Source organism: Thermobia domestica, chromosome 8, assembly GCF_964235325.1.
Source record: "Thermobia domestica chromosome 8, izTheDome1.hap1.1, whole genome shotgun sequence".
Classification (NCBI taxonomy): Eukaryota; Metazoa; Arthropoda; class Insecta; order Zygentoma; family Lepismatidae; genus Thermobia; species Thermobia domestica.
In genome coordinates this window covers 173,624,945-173,646,091 of record NC_137461.1, presented here as the reverse complement: position 1 = coordinate 173,646,091, position 21,147 = coordinate 173,624,945, and the positions used below count along the sequence as shown (strand labels likewise).

The 21,147-nt window shown below is 37.0% G+C and overlaps 1 protein-coding gene across 1 annotated transcript in view; it reads left to right on the top strand.

Annotated features, from left to right (window-relative positions):
- LOC145693355 (uncharacterized) overlaps positions 1–21,147 on the top strand; it is a 1,690,974-nt gene that overhangs the window by 1,021,598 nt on the left and 648,229 nt on the right. Inside the window, exon 17 of the mRNA XM_081769282.1 lies at positions 17,534–17,740. Within this exon, the coding sequence (XP_081625408.1) occupies positions 17,534–17,740 (207 nt within the window). The remainder of the gene's footprint in view (positions 1–17,533; positions 17,741–21,147) is intronic.

Here is a 21,147-nt window from a genome sequence, read left to right as displayed (position 1 = left end):
AGAAGAGTGAGAAAGAAGAGTAGCAGAGGGAGGCAGAGAAGAAAAGAAAAAGAGAAAGAATGAAGAAAGACAAAGGATTGGAGGAGAAAGGATTACTGGATAATTCAGGAAATATAGTAATGAACTTGAATGGTTATTAACGAATTATCAATTCCGAAGTGATCCGGAAATAGACACATGTCCATAAATACGAGCCTGATCTGGGTCCAGGCGACTGCACAAGAGGGAGTTGCCCAAACTAGGTGAAAATGGAATTTAATTGGTTGTAAGGTAATCCTGAATGGTAAATATTAACTATCCAGTCTCTGAACTCCATACTCTGAGATCGACCACACATATGAATTAGCTTGGCGAGACTTCTTTTTTGGAAGGAGAGAGTACCAAATTCTTTTCCTCTTTGATTCCTTCATTTTGTCACACTTCTTGCAACACAGATATTATAGCACAACGACAGTAGAATTTCCAGTAAGTGCACTTTGCAATTCGTTTCAAGACTATTCTAAAACTCAAGGGTCACAAAATCACCCTCCCCTCTTTCCCTTTTCGAAGGGATCTTTCGGGGGGAAAGGTGAAAAATGTGGAAACAATTGGATACAATTACTAAGAACATTTTCCTTCTTCCTTCACAAGTTTCTTGTTTATGGTCATTTTGTCTTGTGTGATAAGGCGGACTTCAGAACACAAAATTGCAACGCTCCAGATTCCCTACCCAAATTGTCACGCGGTTCGTATGTCACCCTCCCTTCATTCGCGGCCACTGAGTGGAAACACTGAGTTGCGCCACTGATTGTGAAAAGACAAGCAACCGACAGCAGGTACCAAGGGTTCTTGTTATTTTCTGTTTCTCCCCCCTTTTATTGCCCAAACTATGAGTGGTGTTGCCAGGACACACAGAAATACATGGAACACGCAGAAACACACATACAGCCGTTTATGGTTCGTGATTTCAGTGTCCATTCGGCGACTATCCGGTTCATGTAGTTCGTAGAAGCATTTCCACCGTCTCAAGTTATTCCAATTTGAGAAATGGCTGTTAATAGTAAGCAAGCACTTCTTCTTATTTTGCTGCTCAAAAAGAAGAAACGTAGAGGGAAAAAACGAATGTCCGTGCATCCTATTCACAGGTTCCTGAGGATTCACAGGACGACTCTCTTTCTGCTAAGAGATCTGCCTTAGAGGAAGATTTGATGTCATTCACACTATATACATATGCATATTATTTTCATACTTTTTTTTTTTTTTTTTGAGGTGTTGCAGCTCCAAAGTCAACATAAACTTTGTAATTAATTTCTCAATTTATATTCTTTTGTTAGACGCAGGTAATACTCTTCCACTTACCAATATTTTTGTTTATATATTTTTATTACTTACTCCGGTGCTTGTGGTCCCTAGTTCGATTCCAGCTCGCGCCGTGTGGACTTTGTGGTGGACAAACACCGTGCTCGTGGGATTTCTTGGGGTTTCCCGTTTCCACCATTTCATTCATTTCTCATCATCACCGTCTCCTTTAGCCTAACCGGCATAAACGTGGGACGTAAAACTTATGAAGATTTCATTTCATTTTAATTATTTAGAGTTCAACTTCATTTCAACACCTACGCTACTAGGCTACATGGGACGTAGATCTACAAACCGCAGTACCTGCCACCGGAAATCGAAACCGACTCCTGCAAGGGCGCAAAGTTCTAAGCATTTAGCCACAAGGAAAACCATCAATATATATTTGGTTTTGTCAACAACATATTTCCGTCCTTTACTTCTTTCCTTAATGATTTAATAATAATATTAATAATAATAATATTAATAATAATAATAATAATAATAATAATAATAATAATAATAATAATAATAATACGTAATTCTGTAAAGACAATAAAGTGGAGCGTGCCAATATTTTTTTCAAATTAGTCTGGAAACCAAAAATGGTACATGTGTACCAGGTTTGGTTTTAGTAAACAGATTAGAGTCGACATGGAATATTATTCTTGGGACACAATTGATTACAGAAAACCGCTTCTCCCTACCTATTACCGTTTTTACCTTATAGTAATCAACGTTTAAACCGGAAGTAGTTGATGTATGCCATTTCTGGTTTAAATAGAGGGTTAAGAGGGGAGATAGTACATATATTTGAAATGCTAAATTGATTACAAAAACACTTTTCGCTACCTATTATCGTTTTTATTCTATGGCGATCAACACTGAAAGCGGAAATGGTTGATTTCTGCCACTACCGATTTGAATAAAGTGTTAAAAGAGAACATGTGAACTATTCTTAAAACGCTAAGTCGATTCCAAGGAAATCGAACTTGCTCTCTTATCGGTTTTCTTTATATAGATTAATATTGAAACCGGAAGTCGCACTGGATTTCTACCACTTCCGGTTTTAATACAGTATTAAGGATGGACATGGAAGATATTCTTGGAACAATTAATCGATTTGAGAAAACCCCTTCTCGCTATCTATTATGGCTTTCGCTCTATAATGGCAACGTTAAAACCGGAAATGGTTGATTTTTACCACGTCCGGTTGATTAATCGTTTCCAGTAACGAACTCGGACGAGATACCATAATCGCTCCACACATCTATTGCAAAAACAGAATATAACAATTTGGTATTTGTCCAAGAGTTATCGTAGGAGTAACGGACGGTGGACTAAGAATGCAATATTATAAGTCCCGTTACGTGATAATAATAATAGTTATAAACGTATCCAGAAATGATTCATTTGGCATAAGGGGTGGCTGCTAATCTGGTGATTAATATAAATGAATAATACCCAAAGAACAAAACATAATAAACGACTAGGCAGAGTTGGATTTACCACTAGGCCCGAGTCTAGGGGCGCAACGTTTTGAGGGGAACACTTTGAATAAAAATTTAATTAGCAAGACGAAGAAAAGTGCAAAAATATATTATTATTATTATTATTATTATTATTATTATTATTATTATTATTAATAATAATAATAATAATAATAATAATAATAATAATAATAATAACAGAAGTCAAACAGTCTCCAAATAATAATTGATTTAGCAAGTCTATTGGCGTTAATCATTGGTCGTCGAAGCTAAATAGAATTTTAACGTTCTACTTGCAGTAGACAGTAGCGAAGAGGTGGGTAATTATGGTGTATTGCACTTCCTTGTGCTCTTCAACATCTTGTCACAATATAAATCTAGATGAAGTTCAACAATCCAACAAGGGCGCCCATGTTGTGGTTTACAAGGGGGGCAATATAAGCGACGTTTCAAAAATACTTTCAAATTTTGCTGTAACTAATGTAAAAATTCTATTGGATTTTCGATATTCTGAAGTACAATTTCCTCTAGGGGGGCGATCGCCCACCTTGCCCCTCCTGATGGGCGCCCTTGCAATCCGATTATTTTATTCCCTTTAATGAAATTCTTAGTGTTGGAATATTCAAATTATTACGGGCGAAAATTCAAAACGAATTTATTTCGTTATTGCGCCAACGCATATCGTAAAACTCATCATTCTCTGTAACTATTTCAAACAACAAGAAAAGATCGTGAATGTATAGTAATTAAAGTCTTTCTTCACAACATATGTAAAATGAAAATTCATTAAAATTTTTACTAAAACGAAATAAAGGTATGCATAAAATAAGTTTTTCATTATTATTTTCTATTGAGTTAAAAATTTCCCCCATCGGGGAGGGGTAGTAAACCCGCGACTAGGGCAGGCACGGAAAGATCAAGTGTGCATGTTTCGTCTGATCAGCACCTTTTCTTCTTTTCTTTCTTCAGCACCTTTTTTTTTTTTTTTTAACAACATATACATACATTGGCATCGAGATACACTGGCAACCTTGTGCGGTGACCGCCACTTCAGTGTCCTCGTACGAAGGCTACAATTTAAAGCAATGCTTTTCCTCGAGTGGAAGACACTGAGAGTTGCTCGAGAGCGGTCGGTGGCGGCAACCGTTTTAGTGGAAGCAACTGCAGTGGAAGCAAACGAAGGCAGCAATTTAAAGCAATGCTTCACAAGCAGTTGCTCCACTGAGTTGCGCCACTGCAGTGGATAAATATGAAGAGGCTGTCAGTCTTCGAGTTTCTTCAAAGAATGTTACATTATCTGCTATGAGATCTGCAAACGATCTCCATTGTATAACTGCTATCTCGATAGAGGCAGTGGACAAAACTGAGGACAAAGCTGCCCAAAACAAGTTTTTGACAAAAAAAAAAAAAGGAAGAAACAGAGACAACATTTGTTTTTAGCCAGAAGCGCTCATAAATCACTACCACGTGACGCGAAGACTATTAGGGCTAGAGGTTCAGCAGAGAGCTCTCAATTCCTGGAGAAATTCTATCCTCTACGTTGCCAAGTGTAAACGGAAGTATGCATTATAATTAATCTAAATTGATCTGGGGCATTAAATCAAAAACAGAAACCATGAACATATAGGTATTGCTGTTGGAAAATATCATGGAAAATTTTGAGACGGTAAGTGCAATATCTTGTTAAATATTCACATAGAAATATCTACGTGTTATCTTATAGGGATCCTGAAACACTTGCAAGTGGGTAGACATCCCCTTAAATACCACTCACTAGATGTTACAGCTACAACTACGTAACAAAAAATAAATGGGAAACATGCTCTGAACTACTTTTAGATTTCTTACGTTATCATTAAATATATTAGAATAGTAAAAAAGGATTGCTCATGATTGCTCGCGATTTTTTAACTTTTTCATACGAAAAAAAATTAAAATTTTAAACTTTGCGCTCTTCAAATACGTTGCCCTCTAGCACGAACCTAGTTGGACTAATGGGAAATGCGGCACTGAAAACTTACGTTTCGACTATAATATCGGTTGATTTTGATATTTTTTATGTCGCTACGTAACCACCCTGGGTGTTAATGGGAGCTTAATTGTACTTGAATTGAAAGTAGAACTGTTTACCTAAGCGATCACGAAACTATGGATTTGATACTAACATCGATCCATTTCTAGCATTTTTGATATGTATCCCGACAGTACTCTTTTCCAGATTGTAAGAAATATGGGTAAAATTGCTGTAGACATATCAGGATTATGTTGAAACACACACATACATCCACTTTCATATATATATAAATACAAAGTGAGCGAGCGAGAAAGTGAGAGAGAGCGACCAAAGGTATCACCACTTCCACATTGCAAAAGCATATATCAGGTATTGAGTTGAAAATCTATGTAAAGACCTTCTGCTGTGGCATGCTTCATAAGGACAATTCCAGTCTGCTCACGTGACCTTTGGGGTTCATGAATTTCTTGCGAGCGTTCCGACTTTGGATTCTCTGTTTATGCCTCGGATAATTTTTCAAGAACAATGACATGCTGTAATACGAATGTTGAGAAGTAACAATCTATATGACAAATAGCTACAAATAAATACACTACATAATTTATTTATTGCGATGATATTATTTTCTTAATTTGTATTTAACATTCACCACTGAGCTAACACAAGCGCTCTTCGCAAAATACTTCTAGCGATGTATAGGCATTTAAGATAATAATGACATTCATATCCACTGCAAACGCTGTTTTTGTTCTACTTTGCTCAGGTGAGAATTATGTTCTATGTCTTAACTTTCAGCATTCTTTTACATATGGAAAGATTCGCTTATGTATGTAAATTTTCCATAAAGTATGGAGAGCAAAATGACAAACAAGCATGTGCTGACATTAAGACAAAGTTTCGAAATATTGTATCATTAAGTATTTCAATCAATGTTGCTTTTTTTCTACACTTGGTAACAAGTCTTATTATATTTAAAAGAAGAAAAACACATCTGCAAACTTTTTCAGGTCAAACTTGCAAAGGCTGGCTTCTAGGTTCGAACCTGGTTTACTTTTTTCCGAAGATACCCGAAGTTGGACTTAGAAAATTTTTGCCTCGAAACAGCAATAAAGAATGCGCTCAACCGTTTTGACACAAGGTTTACATACAATTTGCAAAAACTAAGGTTCTCATTTGGAATTTCACCGTTCCTTTCCGCCCCCTTCACCCACTTATTGTTGGACCGTTTTCTAAGGATTAGATTTCCTCCTTTACATTATGGCACTTTTACTCTAATCATCTTCTCCTCTGTTGCAACATTTTCGAGCCATGGAATGATAAATACTTTCTGTGATATCTTATAGGATTTTTATTCTGTTTATCCGTTAATATCATCAACAGTTTTCGTATTAGTGGTACTGTACGTTTTATCTGATACAGCCAATATGTCTTGGCGGCCGTTTTGAAAACGGTTATCCATATGAACAATTTTCTGCCACAACGCCCTTTACTGTATGAAGAACTATCGAATGAAGAACTATCACGTGATCCATATTTTCATATAAAATTTCTTAGTTGGGCCTGGGCCAAGGTGAAAGGCGGCCCTGGAGGCATCACGCAACATTATTCCATTTGCCCCATGACTTCCCTATTTGAGTTTTTGTTTGGTTCATTTTTATGTTAAACCGTTTTCATTAGTACTAGTGGACGTTTATGGATGCAGGTAACATATTTCGGCGGCCAGTTTGAATGCGGTGACCGATATAAAAAAAACTTTTGCCACATCGCTTTTTAGTTTTCAAAGATCTATCGAATGAAGTGTCACTCGCCCCATGTTTCCATTTAAAGTTCTTAAGTTGGCCTCGGACCCCTTGAAGAGCGGCCCTGGGACACCGCGACATCGCCGTTCGATTTGCCCCATGGTATTTCCGATTTGAGTTTTTGTTCGGTTTATTTATGCTCAAACGTTTTTGAGATATTTCCGTGGAAAGATAAAATCGGCCACCCTGTATATATATAATGTGTCTACCCCGTTTTTTACAGCACGCTTCGCCACTGGTTCAACGTTCTGTTGAGCAGCGAGGCTATATGAAAAAAGATATGTGTGGCACATAAATTGATGCTAGAATCTTCCTACAAACTGCGTCATCCTCCGTTTCAAAAGCATAGTAGTCTACATTATTTATTATTTCGTTAATTTCTCGGGGCGAAAATACGCTACTACCTTAAGAACCACAACTTGTCGCGGTGGTATTCATAGACAAAAGCTCAACTAAAAAGTGGAAGTGAATGCTAACCAAACTACAAGAAGAATGTTGAAACAACCATACACACTTCCACTGACTAACAGAAAAGGAAAAACCAAAATAGCTATATGTATTTGCCTTCTGAGTGCTCATATATTTTTGAAATATTTACTTGACACAGCATGTCATCTAAATCACACGCAATACGTGACCTATACGCATGAAGGTGAAAAATATTCGTGAAAAGCAAACAGAAGGGACTAGTCGTATGCTGCTGTTGTATTCTAACAGTCAACTCGATGTTCAACTACCGGAACTGACTATGGTAGGTACGTCTCACTGAACGCCTTGTAACAAGAGGGCAATTATAATTACCCATGGGTCTCTTGCAGCTATACAGCGAGCTGTGTGCGTTCTGAGTCACTTCCTTTCTGAGCCTGGCTGGTTCCTAAAATATTGTTTGCTTTTCTTGCTTTGGGGTAAGGAGTAAGAAGACACCCTTGCACACCTTCGAAGAGTGGGAAGGAGTAATAAAATGATCGAAAGACGACTGATGTTAATAGAGAGTTAATACTTTTGAGCAATGGCGTATACTGGTTTGAAGGCATAGGCTACCACTGACATTATATATTATTATTACTATTGATAATATTAGAAAAGGTAATAATAATAATAATAATAATAATAATAATAATAATAATAATAATAATAATAATAATAATAATAATCAAATTTGCATAACAATGAACAAAAAGTGGTTGATTTTTTAAAACTTTTGTTTTGAGACCATTAATGTTTTCCATCGTAAATGAAATTCCACCATACATTTGCGCAGTTTTCATGGATTACATTCGTAAAATGTTAATTTACCCCAAAAGTCGCCTCTGTTACTGACGTTGGTTGTCATTCCTTAACAGTCTTCGCAAAAATTTTGAGTATAGTAACGTAACGCAAAATGCAGACAGTCATGTTTATTATAACTATCTACTCGCTTTTTCACGAAGCTTTGCAGCCCTTGTAAACAATGCAGACGACAGTGTGCAAATGTTGCCAACTAACAGACTAAAAAGTTTATAGAAAACCTCGAGCTAACAAGTTAAGAAACAAACCGAAGAGCGGGAGATTGAAAATGAAATGGCATGGACTTCTGATATATTACCAAGATGCATTTTCTTTCTCGTGAATCTTTGAAGTAGCATATAAATATAGACACAGAACACTAGGAAGCATGGCTACCCGCAATGGAGAAGGGGGAAAGGGGATGTTGCCTCCCTTTGTTTTAAAAGGTTTTTGGACGTGCATGTAAAGACATACTAATTTGCTTACTTAAATGTTGTAACACTTAATATATTCATTTAAATACTATAGTATCTGGTATTATACATTATTTACTGTAGGTAAAAAGCGTAAATAACTGTTGTTTTACTTGATGTATTATGTGCCCTCGTGTATCAAAATATTGTGTATTCGCGACTGAGTTTGTGTGTCGGTCTTTTGTCCTCCCCTGGAATCGGTATTTTACCCCCTTGAAAAAGTCCTGCGGATATCTATGCCTGGAAGCCGGGCTGAAAAATCTCTTAAATTTTCCCTGTAACTGCAAATCATGGCTAATCGTGGTTGACCATAAATCCTCGTCCTTTGATATCAGGGAGTTCTCATTAATGGTTCAAAATGTTCAATCTATCACTACTAAATTTTATTTAGCCTGCCCATAGCGTCATGGGATAACATGGAAAATTAGAATCAGAACTATTGGATCTTACTATGTTCTCTAGTCTCTGTTGTCTTACTATGCTTATTAGCTTGACTAGCAGATCTACTAAAACATATGCTCTTTACTCATGTCCATTTCAAGACTGTTTCGGATCACTACATAACTCTCAAGTAGAGGCAAGAGAACATGTGGATCAAATAATTGTTCATTAAAAAAAAAAGCGAGTTTATTTATTGAATATATTACAATTTTAGTATCCCTTGAAGATTTTTTCAGATATTTTGTTACTCCTGAGAACGGACAATCATTCTTGCGACTCTTAAATGTTCATTTAACTCTTAACGTACCAAGCCTAACTCGTCAACGTTGTTTACCAAGCTGGGGTCTTCTGGCGACCCCAAGTATTATTTTAATTTCTCAACATAGTATTGCACTGAAATTATTATTTTTTGGATGTCTAAAAGCATACCTAAGTTAAATGAGCATTGTTGACATCAAATATGTTTACTTTAACAATAATCAGTTTTTCGTACAATTTTATACTTTTGTGTTTGTAAATCTGAAATACAAACAATGGAGCTTTTACATTTTCAAGTATGTTTTTATTTTTTATTTTTTTTTTTGTATTTTTTTTAACGAACGCATCGTTGATCTAATTATGTAATAGATAGTATATGCCAAACGGATGCAGGACACACATAAAAATCCAGAATAAATTGATTCTTATAGTTGCAGCAGTATCACCAAATATCACTCTCTGGGGTCCCTACAGGGCATGTTAAGGGTTAAACCCGATCGTTCTTTTAATAGATATGCGAATTATAACCAGGGGTAAAAGTGTGGGGGAATGCGGGAGAACGCCATCCCCGACCTCGAAAAAATATGTACGGCGTCCCCCAGTTCCTAAAAAATTAAAATGGGCAAGGATAGGCGGGGGGACGGCGTGACTTCATGCCGCTTGCTACCGTCCCCCTACCTTTTCAGATCCACTTTTACCCCTGATTATAACATACAGAATTAACATCAGACGTTACGCTACTTCGAATCGGTGAAATAGCTTTTATCTTTCTTTCTTACTTATCTTTAAAATAATAGGCCTACAACTTTTTATATCCAATTATCCGAAGTATAATGCATGTAATATATTAATTAGAAATTTAGTACAAGGGCTCAGTTTCTCTTTTGGGTAACATAATGGACATTTGCAGCCCAGTTCTCTGAAACTGACTAAACAGTCTGACTACGATTAAAAAAAAACGAAAAAAATCAGAAGTGAGCAACACTGACAATGAGCCAAATGACCATTATTCTTCCATAAGATAATAGTCCCCAAGAAATTCCACTTGTTCAACCTAGGTAGCAATTATTGTATTTTTAAATCACACTAAGAACATTTTAGTTTTAATTAAAAGCACATCTCTACATATGGATTGATATCTTACACAAAAATATTAAATTTAACAAGAAAACAGCCACAACCACTGACAAATACGCAGAGCGCGTGCTATAGTTGATGATGGTCATGCAGGCAGGAAGGTTACCAGTGAAGGATTACATGCACGTACAGAAGCAGAAATATTGCGGGAAACAGACGAAGCATTTTCTCCTGCACCAATCACTGAATACTCGTGAGCGGAGTGATACAAATTGAGTTACGCAGTTTGTTTTTGAAGGGTGCAAAGGTACGTGAAAATGCGAATACATCCCAAATTTTTGCGTTAACAAACGATTCTCGGGCTCTCTTGACGTGGGGCCATTTGACTCGGGCAGTTTTGTAGCTGGGCCTCCTTTTAATCCGGGTCCGTTTCACGCAGAGCCTTTTGACTCGGGTCCTTTGGTCGTGGAACCCTTTTCACTCGGACTTTTTTATGTGGGACGTTTTGATTCGGCTCTTTTGACTCTGGCCTTTTTGACACAGGGCCGTTTGACTCGGACCCTTTTGTAGCCGGGCCTCTTTTTGATACGGAACTGTTTTACGCAGGGCCTTTTTACTCGACTACTTTTGTCGTGGGACCCTTTTAACCCAAATCTTTTTGTCGTGATGCCGTTTCGGCTCGGGCCTTTTTGTAGCCGGGCATCTTTTGACTGGTGCCCTTTTTATGAGGGGCGTTTTGATTCAGGCGTTTTTGACTCGTGCACTTTTGTTGCGGAGACCTTTTCACCGGACCCTTTTAACGTGGGGCTGTTTTGATTCGGGCTCTTTCCATCCGGGTTCGTTTGACGCAGGGCATTTCTGACCGGGGTCGTTTTAACGAGGGCCATTCTGTCTTCGCCCTTTTGTCTGACCCTTCTGACTTGTAACCATATATATAACGCAGCAGCTGAAATACCTGGAGCAGGAAGCTTGGGGTAGTAGAGTAAATCGATGATCGATCGATCAATGGCGCAGTAAAATTAGTGACACCACTGTTCATATCTCTTTCTTTCTATTCTCACGACATCATGTCTGGAGGTGAATGTTCTGACTAATAGGGTACAGCGGCGAAGAACGATATACGCTATCAGTGATAAGTGTTATGACTTTTAAGTTAATATATATAGGGAATAAAACGAAAAACTCTATATCGGTCTTTTGCCCGTCGCCCCCGTTGGAAAAATCCTGCGGGCGTTAGTAATTATGATATTGCTTAGTTACTGTATTATATTGTTCTATACACGGAATAAATACTTCTGTTTTTTACACAGTGAAACATATTCACGTTCAGCGTAATCAGTTTCCATTCCCAAATAAATATAGCGAGGCGAATGAAATAATTAATGCACAGATTTAGGACTTAGAAAAGTGTCCTGCGAACATGTCGTAGTAAATTCGTGAAGAGTGAAAAGCGCTTGTAGCACTAATTAGCTCAGTCCGTCCCTATAGTCCCTTAGTGAATTACATAAATCTTACAGATGTTGTACTTCTTTCTTTCTCTTCTCTCTACATCATGTCTGGAGATTAGTGTTTGGACAAATAACCTACAGTAGCAATTTTAAAAAGTAAGATGATCTACGCTATCAGTGACAGATGCTGTGGTGTTTAACTTAACATATAAGGCAATAAATTGAAAAACAAAGAATACGAATCTTTTCAGAGATGACAGTGCACTGATGCTTGAAATCTTTGCCTTTATTCCCTATACCTACGTTATTTCCCTAGTCAAAATAAAAACTGTTTAAAATTAATCACAAATTCTTATGCAACCATCCCTTCCTTAGAGTACTGTGCGGTCACATACCCATCACGGAGATGTAAAGGCACTTTTGGCGACGAGGATATATATTCTAGGACACATTAAAACTAGGGATCTCTTTTTCAAACACACTGTGTATATGCAAGCCTGTAAGCCGATTTTTTTTAAGCTCAATAATTCTAATGTGTGTTATACGTGTGGTTCCAAAAGTGTAAATCTGTTTACTGTCACTTCGTCACGGAAGAGGCCAGTTCATAATATGGTCTGTATTGTGCGTGTCTACTTAGTTCCATAATTTTTTTGACATCAAAATTAATATCTTTAAAACAGCAAACAGTAAAAATTAAACATAATTGAGCTACTATATACACCAACAATTGTAAAAACGAAGGGTTAATAAGTGTTTCAGTCCTCTATACTTGTATTTTGCCATAATTCCAATCACACACTAATGAACAAAAATATCATTTTATACTGTATCCGTCTTTTAAGTAGTAATTGTTAACATTCAAAAAATGTTTATATTTATTTTAGATAAAAAATTTAATCCAGCTTGGGTAAAGATGGGAAGGAGTTTAATAGCTAATGGCATTGCCTCTTTGTATGGCTAGGCTTATCCTTTGTGTCAAAAAGTAACCACTTCTAGGATCTCCTGATTTGTTAATTAAATTTGATCCTAATTCCTTTTTAAAAAATCTGGCTAAAAACACCCATTGTTTCCGTGGCAAACGCAATAAAAATGTGATCTTCTTTAAGTTTTGAATTTTTAGAATGTTTCCGCATACACGCTGTCTCTGCTGCACTTCCCGCTTCTTCACTAGTTGACGTTAAGTAAGATGGGGCAAAAGTATCTACACATGTTACATCCCATATTAGACACTGGCCCCTTTTCCAAGGTGTCAAAGTAATTCCATCTGGCCGGTTATTATCATTCCGATACATTTCCGGTGGCTCTAAAATGTTAGGACAGTCTATACTGGTGAGGGTTCGTTTTATTATTTGATTGTGACGTGAAATTCTCCCTCCACTTTTGATACAACATAATGCGTGTAAGCCTTTCTCATCCATCCGACTTTGACACGCACATGCGAATTCATAGCAAATACTAAGTTCTAGGCGTAAAGCTACACATATTTGAAAAATATTTGTTTCTAATTTTCCATAAATTATATTCATTGCTAGAATAACAACAGTTGTAGTCCAGCAGCCAAAAGCCTGAAATCAGCTGAAACAAAAGTTAGCGTATTAAGTTCTTTTCTTTGAATTTTTTGAATGATGGATATGAAAGCTTCTCAGAATTGAGTGATGCTACCTCGGCACCCTTGGGGAACTTGAGCGGGGACGTCATTTTTGCATAATCATAATAGTCATAAGTTTAAAACGAAGTTCCAAATAATCGACGATAGTTTCTGTAATAGTTATCTGATTTGCATTCTGTAACTTCCTTCTAATAGATAATGAATTCATCTTTCCTACAAGGTATTGCTGATTTGCATATTTACTTCTATTCTGGTTAAAAATTGCTTTACAAAGTTACAAATGACCGAACTTTAATATATAGTATGACCTCGATAATGTAACAGTTCCCGGGTTCTTTTTCAGTTCTTATTCAATCGATCTATTTCAAAACTATGGGAGCATGACTATATAGTTATAGAAGCCTACCCTAAAAATTTGGTACAAATCGGTTGAATAGAGACTGTGGAATATATCAGAAACTGTTGGATTATGAAGCTCATACTTCCGTTTTTGTATATAATTAAAAATGATGCTTATTTATAACATTCACTTTTATTAAACATATCTTATAATATTTATTTACATATGCAAAAGGAAAATGTAAGTTAGAATGTGTATATGTATTTTAAATTACAAAATATGATACAAATAATACAATCTAATGAAATCAAATCTGAATATTCTCTTTTGATTATTTAAAGGAAGTATTTTCGTCAGACAACTGAAAAATCATATTAATATATTTTTTAATCTTTAAATCGTTAATTCCTATTTACCAATGTTAACTTACTGACGAACTTTTAAAATATTTCACAAAGAATGAGAGAAAATTTGATCTTAAAAAATCTAACATTTCACTGTATATTCATCATCACTACTATTTCCATCCTCATCTGAAACTGCACGACATGATAAGGACATGCTACATCCAATATTGTTATATAGAAGAAAGTACATGGCAAAGAAGAATCTCTAAAATTACAACGATACATTTTGCATGGTTCAGCTCAGAGGGTGCTAATCTAAGGATACATCTTCTAGCAAATTTAATGGCACTAAAGTTTTCTGACCAGTGTCTTCATACTATCTAAACAAATTTGGGTCTAGTTTAGGTGAATGTGGCAACAATGCACTTTTCTACACACATATTTGAAAATGTACACGTTTGACGTTTTCTGCAAAAGCCTCGTTCGTGGGAGGAAGCGAGGAAAGCTGTGGTACTTGAGAACAGTTTCTCCCCATTTTTCTCATGCCACAGTTTTATTCGTGCCTCTGTAGTAGCTGTACATCTCCCTTTACCATAGCATTTTGTGACAAGTGAAGCTTGCTCTAGAACACTAGCAATTGGTGCTCCATGGTCGCCCAGTAATGACAGGGAATATCCATCCTTAATGGTTTTAACACCTTTTCCTTTACCGATACTCAGTGTCACAACCCCTCTTATGGTCGCCCAGTAACAACTTTATCTATACTAAAGTATGAAGCTTCTACGAGCGTGAGCTGCCAAAATATTTGGAATGATTTTTCGATGCTTCAATACAGTTGCACCAATATCTACGACAGTTCGGTCGTGCACTGGTGATTCCATTAATATTTCTGTTGTAATGTTTTCCAGGAAGTGGGAATGAAAAATCAAGAGGTTCCGATTGTTCATCCGATATTACAGTTACTTGAGAGTCTCCAGCCAGAACTACTTTCATTGCTTGTTGCGCTAAGATATCAGCCTCTTCATCTGAAATGATCATATGATGTCTTTTTCTACACCTTTTAAGGAAATTTCGAATGCAATATTTTCTGAACCAGTGAGAAACAGTTTATGCCATCCTGTATTTCCATGAATTCAAAATCTTGTAAGAGATCTTGGCAAATCAAATGGGTGATTTGTTTTCTTTTGTCTATCACACCTAGTATAGCTTTTTGTGGAGGAAGAGGAGTTGTAAAATCCAACACATGTACTCGAGATGCACCTATTGCTTTTAATCTTCTTGCCGTATCTTTTGTACTGTATTCTCTGTACCGGTCAAAAACGAGATACACATAACCAGAATTTAATCTTCTTATTATGGTCATTTTGAGTTGGTCAATAAAATCACGTAGTGTGCCTCTTTCAGACCACTTGATACGCAACATAAGTGTTCCTTTATCAATTATTGTTGTTCCTTGTTTCTGATGTTTAAATCTTTGGTAACAAGTAACTTGTAACGAATTTTTATGTTTTATTTACTTGTGCACAGTCTCATTTCAACTGATTCTAAAAACATTGAAGTTGGATAATGTTCACAGGACAGCACCTGATTTATGTCTCTATTTCTTGAACTTTCTTGAAGAGCAATGGCTCTTGAGTTATATTATGTTTCTGTCCAAGATTTATGAAGTCTCAGTTTCCTCTCTTCAGACATTGTTACAATTTTCTTCGGAATTGGATTATGAAAGCTTGATGATTGATCATTTTCAATTTTTTTCATAATTTTCTTGCCAATTGCAACAGTTTCATGAACGTTGGCTGCCGACGGCGCTACTTTGCCTGCAGCTATGCTTACGAGATTTTCTGGATTTATTTCAGGATTCACTCGGTCAGTGAAGGAATAAGCCGTTCACGAATTTCATGTGTATCAGCTGCATCAGCAGAAATTCTTGATTCTACTTCCTTCCTGTAAGTACTCGAAGGGCAAGTTATATTTTCAAGTTGACTGGAGCTCTTACCTCTAATGCCTAGAATCATAGACTCAATTCCCATTCAAATAATGTGGTCTGTTTTACACTGCTGACCTCGTGATTTGGAATTATGCCACATTAATAGCTTCTAACTTAATTGGAATGTAGAAATAGAACTAAATGAATTTCATATATGCAAATTTTCTTTAAAAGAACAGACTATTTTAACTCTTTAAAGTGTTTTTGAACTGTAATGGAAACGAATGACGAGGCGAGTCAGGCACGCACCCAGAAAGTTTTGTTGGGAGTCCAACCTTTTTCTGAGCTCGGAGCTCCGGAATTGATGACGTCACTGCCCAAGTTCCCCAAGGGTGCCAAGGTGGCAACACTCGAATTTAAAAAGCTCACATGCCATCATTCAGAATATACAAAGAGAAAAACTTAATACGCTAACTTCGGGTTTAGGTCTTGGCTGCCGGACTATTACGTTTGTCGTTGATTATATGGTTATATGTTGTGAATGGAAACCCTTGTGTAAAATCTTATCAGTTACAGTAATATGGCTCTGTTGTTGATGTCTGCTGGGTGTCGGGAAATTTGAAAAACGAACGTGTTGTCACAGCAACAAACAATATTGAATTGTCAGATGTTGCATTGGAGCACTCTCAAACATGGTCTGGTCTCTATACTTGCACAGGCAACTGGATTGGAATCACAAAAGTGAAAATAAGCTCCATCGTATCGTCCGCTTGAGCTCCCTCCTGGCTAAGCGATTGGAACTGTAGGTCCATTTCTCAAATAGCCTCATTGCTGGAAGGGACGCTAAACTGAAAATGAAATAAAATGAAAATCAAGTATCGTTCCTTTGAATATAACGATCTAGGATGACCGGAACACTGAGACCTCAGAAAATGTTTAGGACTGCCTAACAATATGTCAGATTTTTGAGAGGACAACTCTCTTTTATAACCTCCGTTTAAAAGTTTATAGATGTTTTGTTATTTCGTCCTGCTTATGCTGCATTTGTTCCTTTTAGAAATAATATTTTTGATCATTGTTTTAATGTTGGGAGTCTATTTTTATTTCGTGAGTCATTTTCTGCATGTCGGACCATTGAGCTTTCCGTGTCGGAGACAAATAGCCTTTTTGTTGAGTTCATATCTATCGTATTCGGTCAGTCACATTCTTCCAAGGTGAGTATCGCCAGAGCGAGAGGATTCAGCATCATTGTCATTCATAGACTAACCCCAAATTTTAATTTTAGTCAAAACTTTTTCTTTAAGGGGACGGTAATATCGTTAGAGATATCCATGTCCTTCGATGTTCGGTGCTAGTGCTGCATGACTGGCTGGAAATTCATGCTTAAATCCACAACCTCTTGTAATTTTACAAGGCAGAAATCGCTCGATTGACAAGGCAGCGGAACGAATTGTTTGCTACCTGTCTATTTAGTTTAAACTGATTATATATCGTTTTACTGAGCTTAATAGGGATTTATCAAACAATTATGAACGTTTTATTTTAGCCATTAATACAGAAAACTGACAATGTATGATATAGACGTTTCCTTTAATGCTTGACCTCCTACTTCTCCTTCATATCTGATTAAGTATCTGCAGAAGCTATTACAGTTTACCTTTTTATTTGATAGTGTTTCTGTATTCTGCTAAGTGTAAAACATATATTGACCCTTTTATTCTCTTTAGGGTAGCCTTGGGGAAAAAGGTGAAGCTGGTGACCCCGGTCTAAATATTTTGGGTGGTGATATGGGACTACCTGGATTTCCTGGTCAAAAGGGTGAACGAGGCGATGAAGGTCCTTCTGGTTTAAGTGGGCGACCTGGTAGTGTGGGTTACAACGGGCCGAAAGGACCCAAAGGAGCGCCAGGCTTGCTCGGTCGAACAGGAGCAAAGGTAGGTATTATTTCTTATATTTCAAAACCCTCATATGAAATTAAAGTACAGTGATTTATTATCGTATTAGGTGTAACACTTATACGCTCCAAGGCGATTTCAGACTTCACTTTATGGCCTTAGCCGCCATGAACCTGTATTGTTCTCCAAATACTTTTCTATCCATAAGACGATGCGAAGAGAAATCAAAGGCCCGAGTTGGAAAGGTAAGTTTTAGTCGCAATGGGAGGAGTATAGAACACCAAATCAGCAGCTTGGACCAGGATACCCCTATGATTTGACAGAGGTAAACATGGTAATTACCAAAATTTGTATCTTGACTTGACCTTGGCTCCATTTTTATATGTTGTGACGGGAGAATACTTTTGTCTATCTCGTTGATGGACCGCCCTATGCACGTTACACGAATGCAATATTTAATAACATCTTGTCTCTGAGAATTCTTTCAACTGTGGCATTAAATCGAAAACACTGCTGGTGTCTGGTTCTTTTCGTAGTTTTTGGGACACTGCAATCCATTTGATTGTACCACCTACACCATCGCAATCCGTTTGATTGTACCACCTACACCATCGCAATCCGTTTGATTGTACCACCTACACCATCGCATGGGCCTTTGCCGTGAGTAAACGAAGAGAAAAATCCACTCAGCAGACCAATATAAGATTTGTCATGTTAGAGATTTAGTAAGTTTTGAATGGAATGTACAGTTTTTTCAAGTTTTGTGTAACTTGAAATCGTTTTGTCTGCTTTCCTTTACTCCATTCACTTTCATTGAAATGTAGTCTTTTTCCCAGTAAAAATTCTGGTATTCTCATCGAGGTGGCAGAAGTCTTCAACAGCCTCAATACTTCCGTACTTAACAGCTTCCGTCCTTTCTTCTCAAGGTCTGGAAGAACAGCATGTTTCTTGGTTAGTTTTCTACTGATTCGCACAAGATATTTCGACAGCTGCAGTTCTTCGTGAACTTCAGACTTCAGCCAAATTTCCAGCATTAAACTAATAATTTTAACTATCTCTTGACTGTTTAATTAATTTAAGATCTTTGCTCAATTCTTAGTACACGCTTGCACTTAATCTTCAGTTTTTCAATATGGATATATTTTTTGCACAAAGGATTAACACAATCCTGTCTTCCATCCCTGATCACACTTTCTGAAGACGATTGCTCCAAGTTTGTTTAGCAATGTTTATTTTCTTACATTTTTTACGTAATGCTCTCTTCTATTTTTTAAGCACTAACAAGTAAGAAGTTTTAGTTTTGATACTGTTATATACCTAGTATTGAACACACCTCATCTACATATTTCAGGTTAGATTCTGCAGGTACATACTCTTGGTCACTTCCTGACTTCGTATTATCTGCATCCGCATAAATATTGTTTTGTAGCACGTTGGACAAAAAGTCTTGCCAAGAATAAGTTCCACTGATAGTTTTTTCTTCGTTTTCAGATGATCACGCGTTATTTCCACACAACGTTTTTTGCTCCCTTTCTTCCGACCTTTGTGGTATTGAAGAAAATCGCAATTCACTTGTCCAAAAGGTTTATGATAGTTGCGAAGAAACTTCTTCTTGTGGTACGTACACACAGCTTGGATCTCCTTTTCTTCCCCTATTCTTAATTATGGCGCCAGTTGATCTTCCTCACTTAATTCATTAACTGGACCCAAACGTCTATTCACTTTCCCATACTTATTCTTATGATAGTTCTCATGAGTACATTGTACAACAGGAAACTCCATTTTCGTTTAACACACCCAATATCTAACACACAGCTCTTCACCACAGAGCACAGCGCTTGAATTGAGGTCTGCTTCGAGATCGTTTCAGCGGTAGACATATCTAAACTTGGCTGATACTGCTGCTTCAGGCAAGTCCGTGTAGAGCGATTTCATGTTGAGACTTGTAATCAGTGTTTCTTCCAGACATATTTTTTTGGGGGCACTGTCCCCCCCGGAGCTCTGACAGTGCCCCTTGGAAGAGACCAAAAGAATACGTCTATAATATAATAATAAATAGAAAAGTACCAGCAGTGCCCCCCCCCCCCGAAATACTGTGTGTCCCCCTGAAACACTTTTTTCTGAAAAAACGACTGCTTGTAATGACGTGCATTTTATTATTATACTAATCTCATGTGCATGTTAAGACATTTTTTCATGCTTTGTTGGAAGCACAGTATTTTAGTGCTTCCATTTTCACGTATTGTACGTGTTATAGCTGAATGAAATACATGCCATTGCCTTGTATCTTGGTGTCATTTTATACGTAACTTTCCAACGTTATAGTTTGTATACCTGCCAAATCAAAAAATGCGGCTATTAACCTTAAGTACAATATGAACCAAACGTCATTTAGTGTAAGTTTAAAAATTTTCGCACTTTCCTCACCAGAGATATTCAAGTGCAAACATTAAGGAATTACCATTTGGGGACATATTTGATTCCTTACAAAATCTTTATTATTCATTTTACTTTCTCCTGTTTCGTCCAGCTGTACGTTATGTGGAGTCAAGTACGAATCCATGACATTTTTGGTTCAACTACTTCGAGAATTTTCGGAGCTTAAAAATGGTAATTTGCCTGATGCTCACTCATGACTTTGTGGCATTATTTGAAGTATTTGAAGATGAGATGGTAAAAAAGTTTTTCGTGTTGCATTAAAAGCAACTTCATAACCTTTTCACTGGTGTTTGTCTCATATCTGTATACCTTTTCATTTCTGAGATATTGTGTTTCGCGTGCATCCTGATTTTCTCATGATTCGCCACACGCCATATTGGAAGTATGGCTGCCGTGGGCATATGAAATTGGATCCAACATTTCTAATCACACTATTGTGTTTACAAAATATGTACCAGTATATTTGCAAATTACCAGAACTTTTAAAAAATGGTCGTGCACCAATTTGTGCTGTTTTCGGTGGAATGGTCCCATTTTGATCATTTGACACGGAAAAACCGTTTGTTTTTAATACAGAAAGAAGGAAAGACCGTAAGTCTAGACGTAGTATGTCTTGTTGGTAAACAGATTTCCCTCTAACCCTGTACCTTTGCTCATACACTCTCTAGCAGTGTTGGAGTCGGCCAGACATACGTACGATCCCATGTCCATATACTAGGCTTCTACTTCTCTTTAGAAAAATGCTTGTAAATAGGGTGCTGCATTCTTTGCTTTTGCTAATTCCGACTCTTCGTAACAGTCGTAGCTAATTTCAAGCCTTTCGATTACTATCGCAAACATTTTTGACCCCAACTTCGGTACGCATGTCCTAACCTCTTCTTTACTTGTGTTCGTTTGTGAATTCCCTTCGTTTCTGGTTACCTTTCTATTAAAATAGGCCGGTTTTAAAGCCTGAGGATTTATCTGAGATTCTATTTCACTATCTAATTCACGCTTAATAACTCATA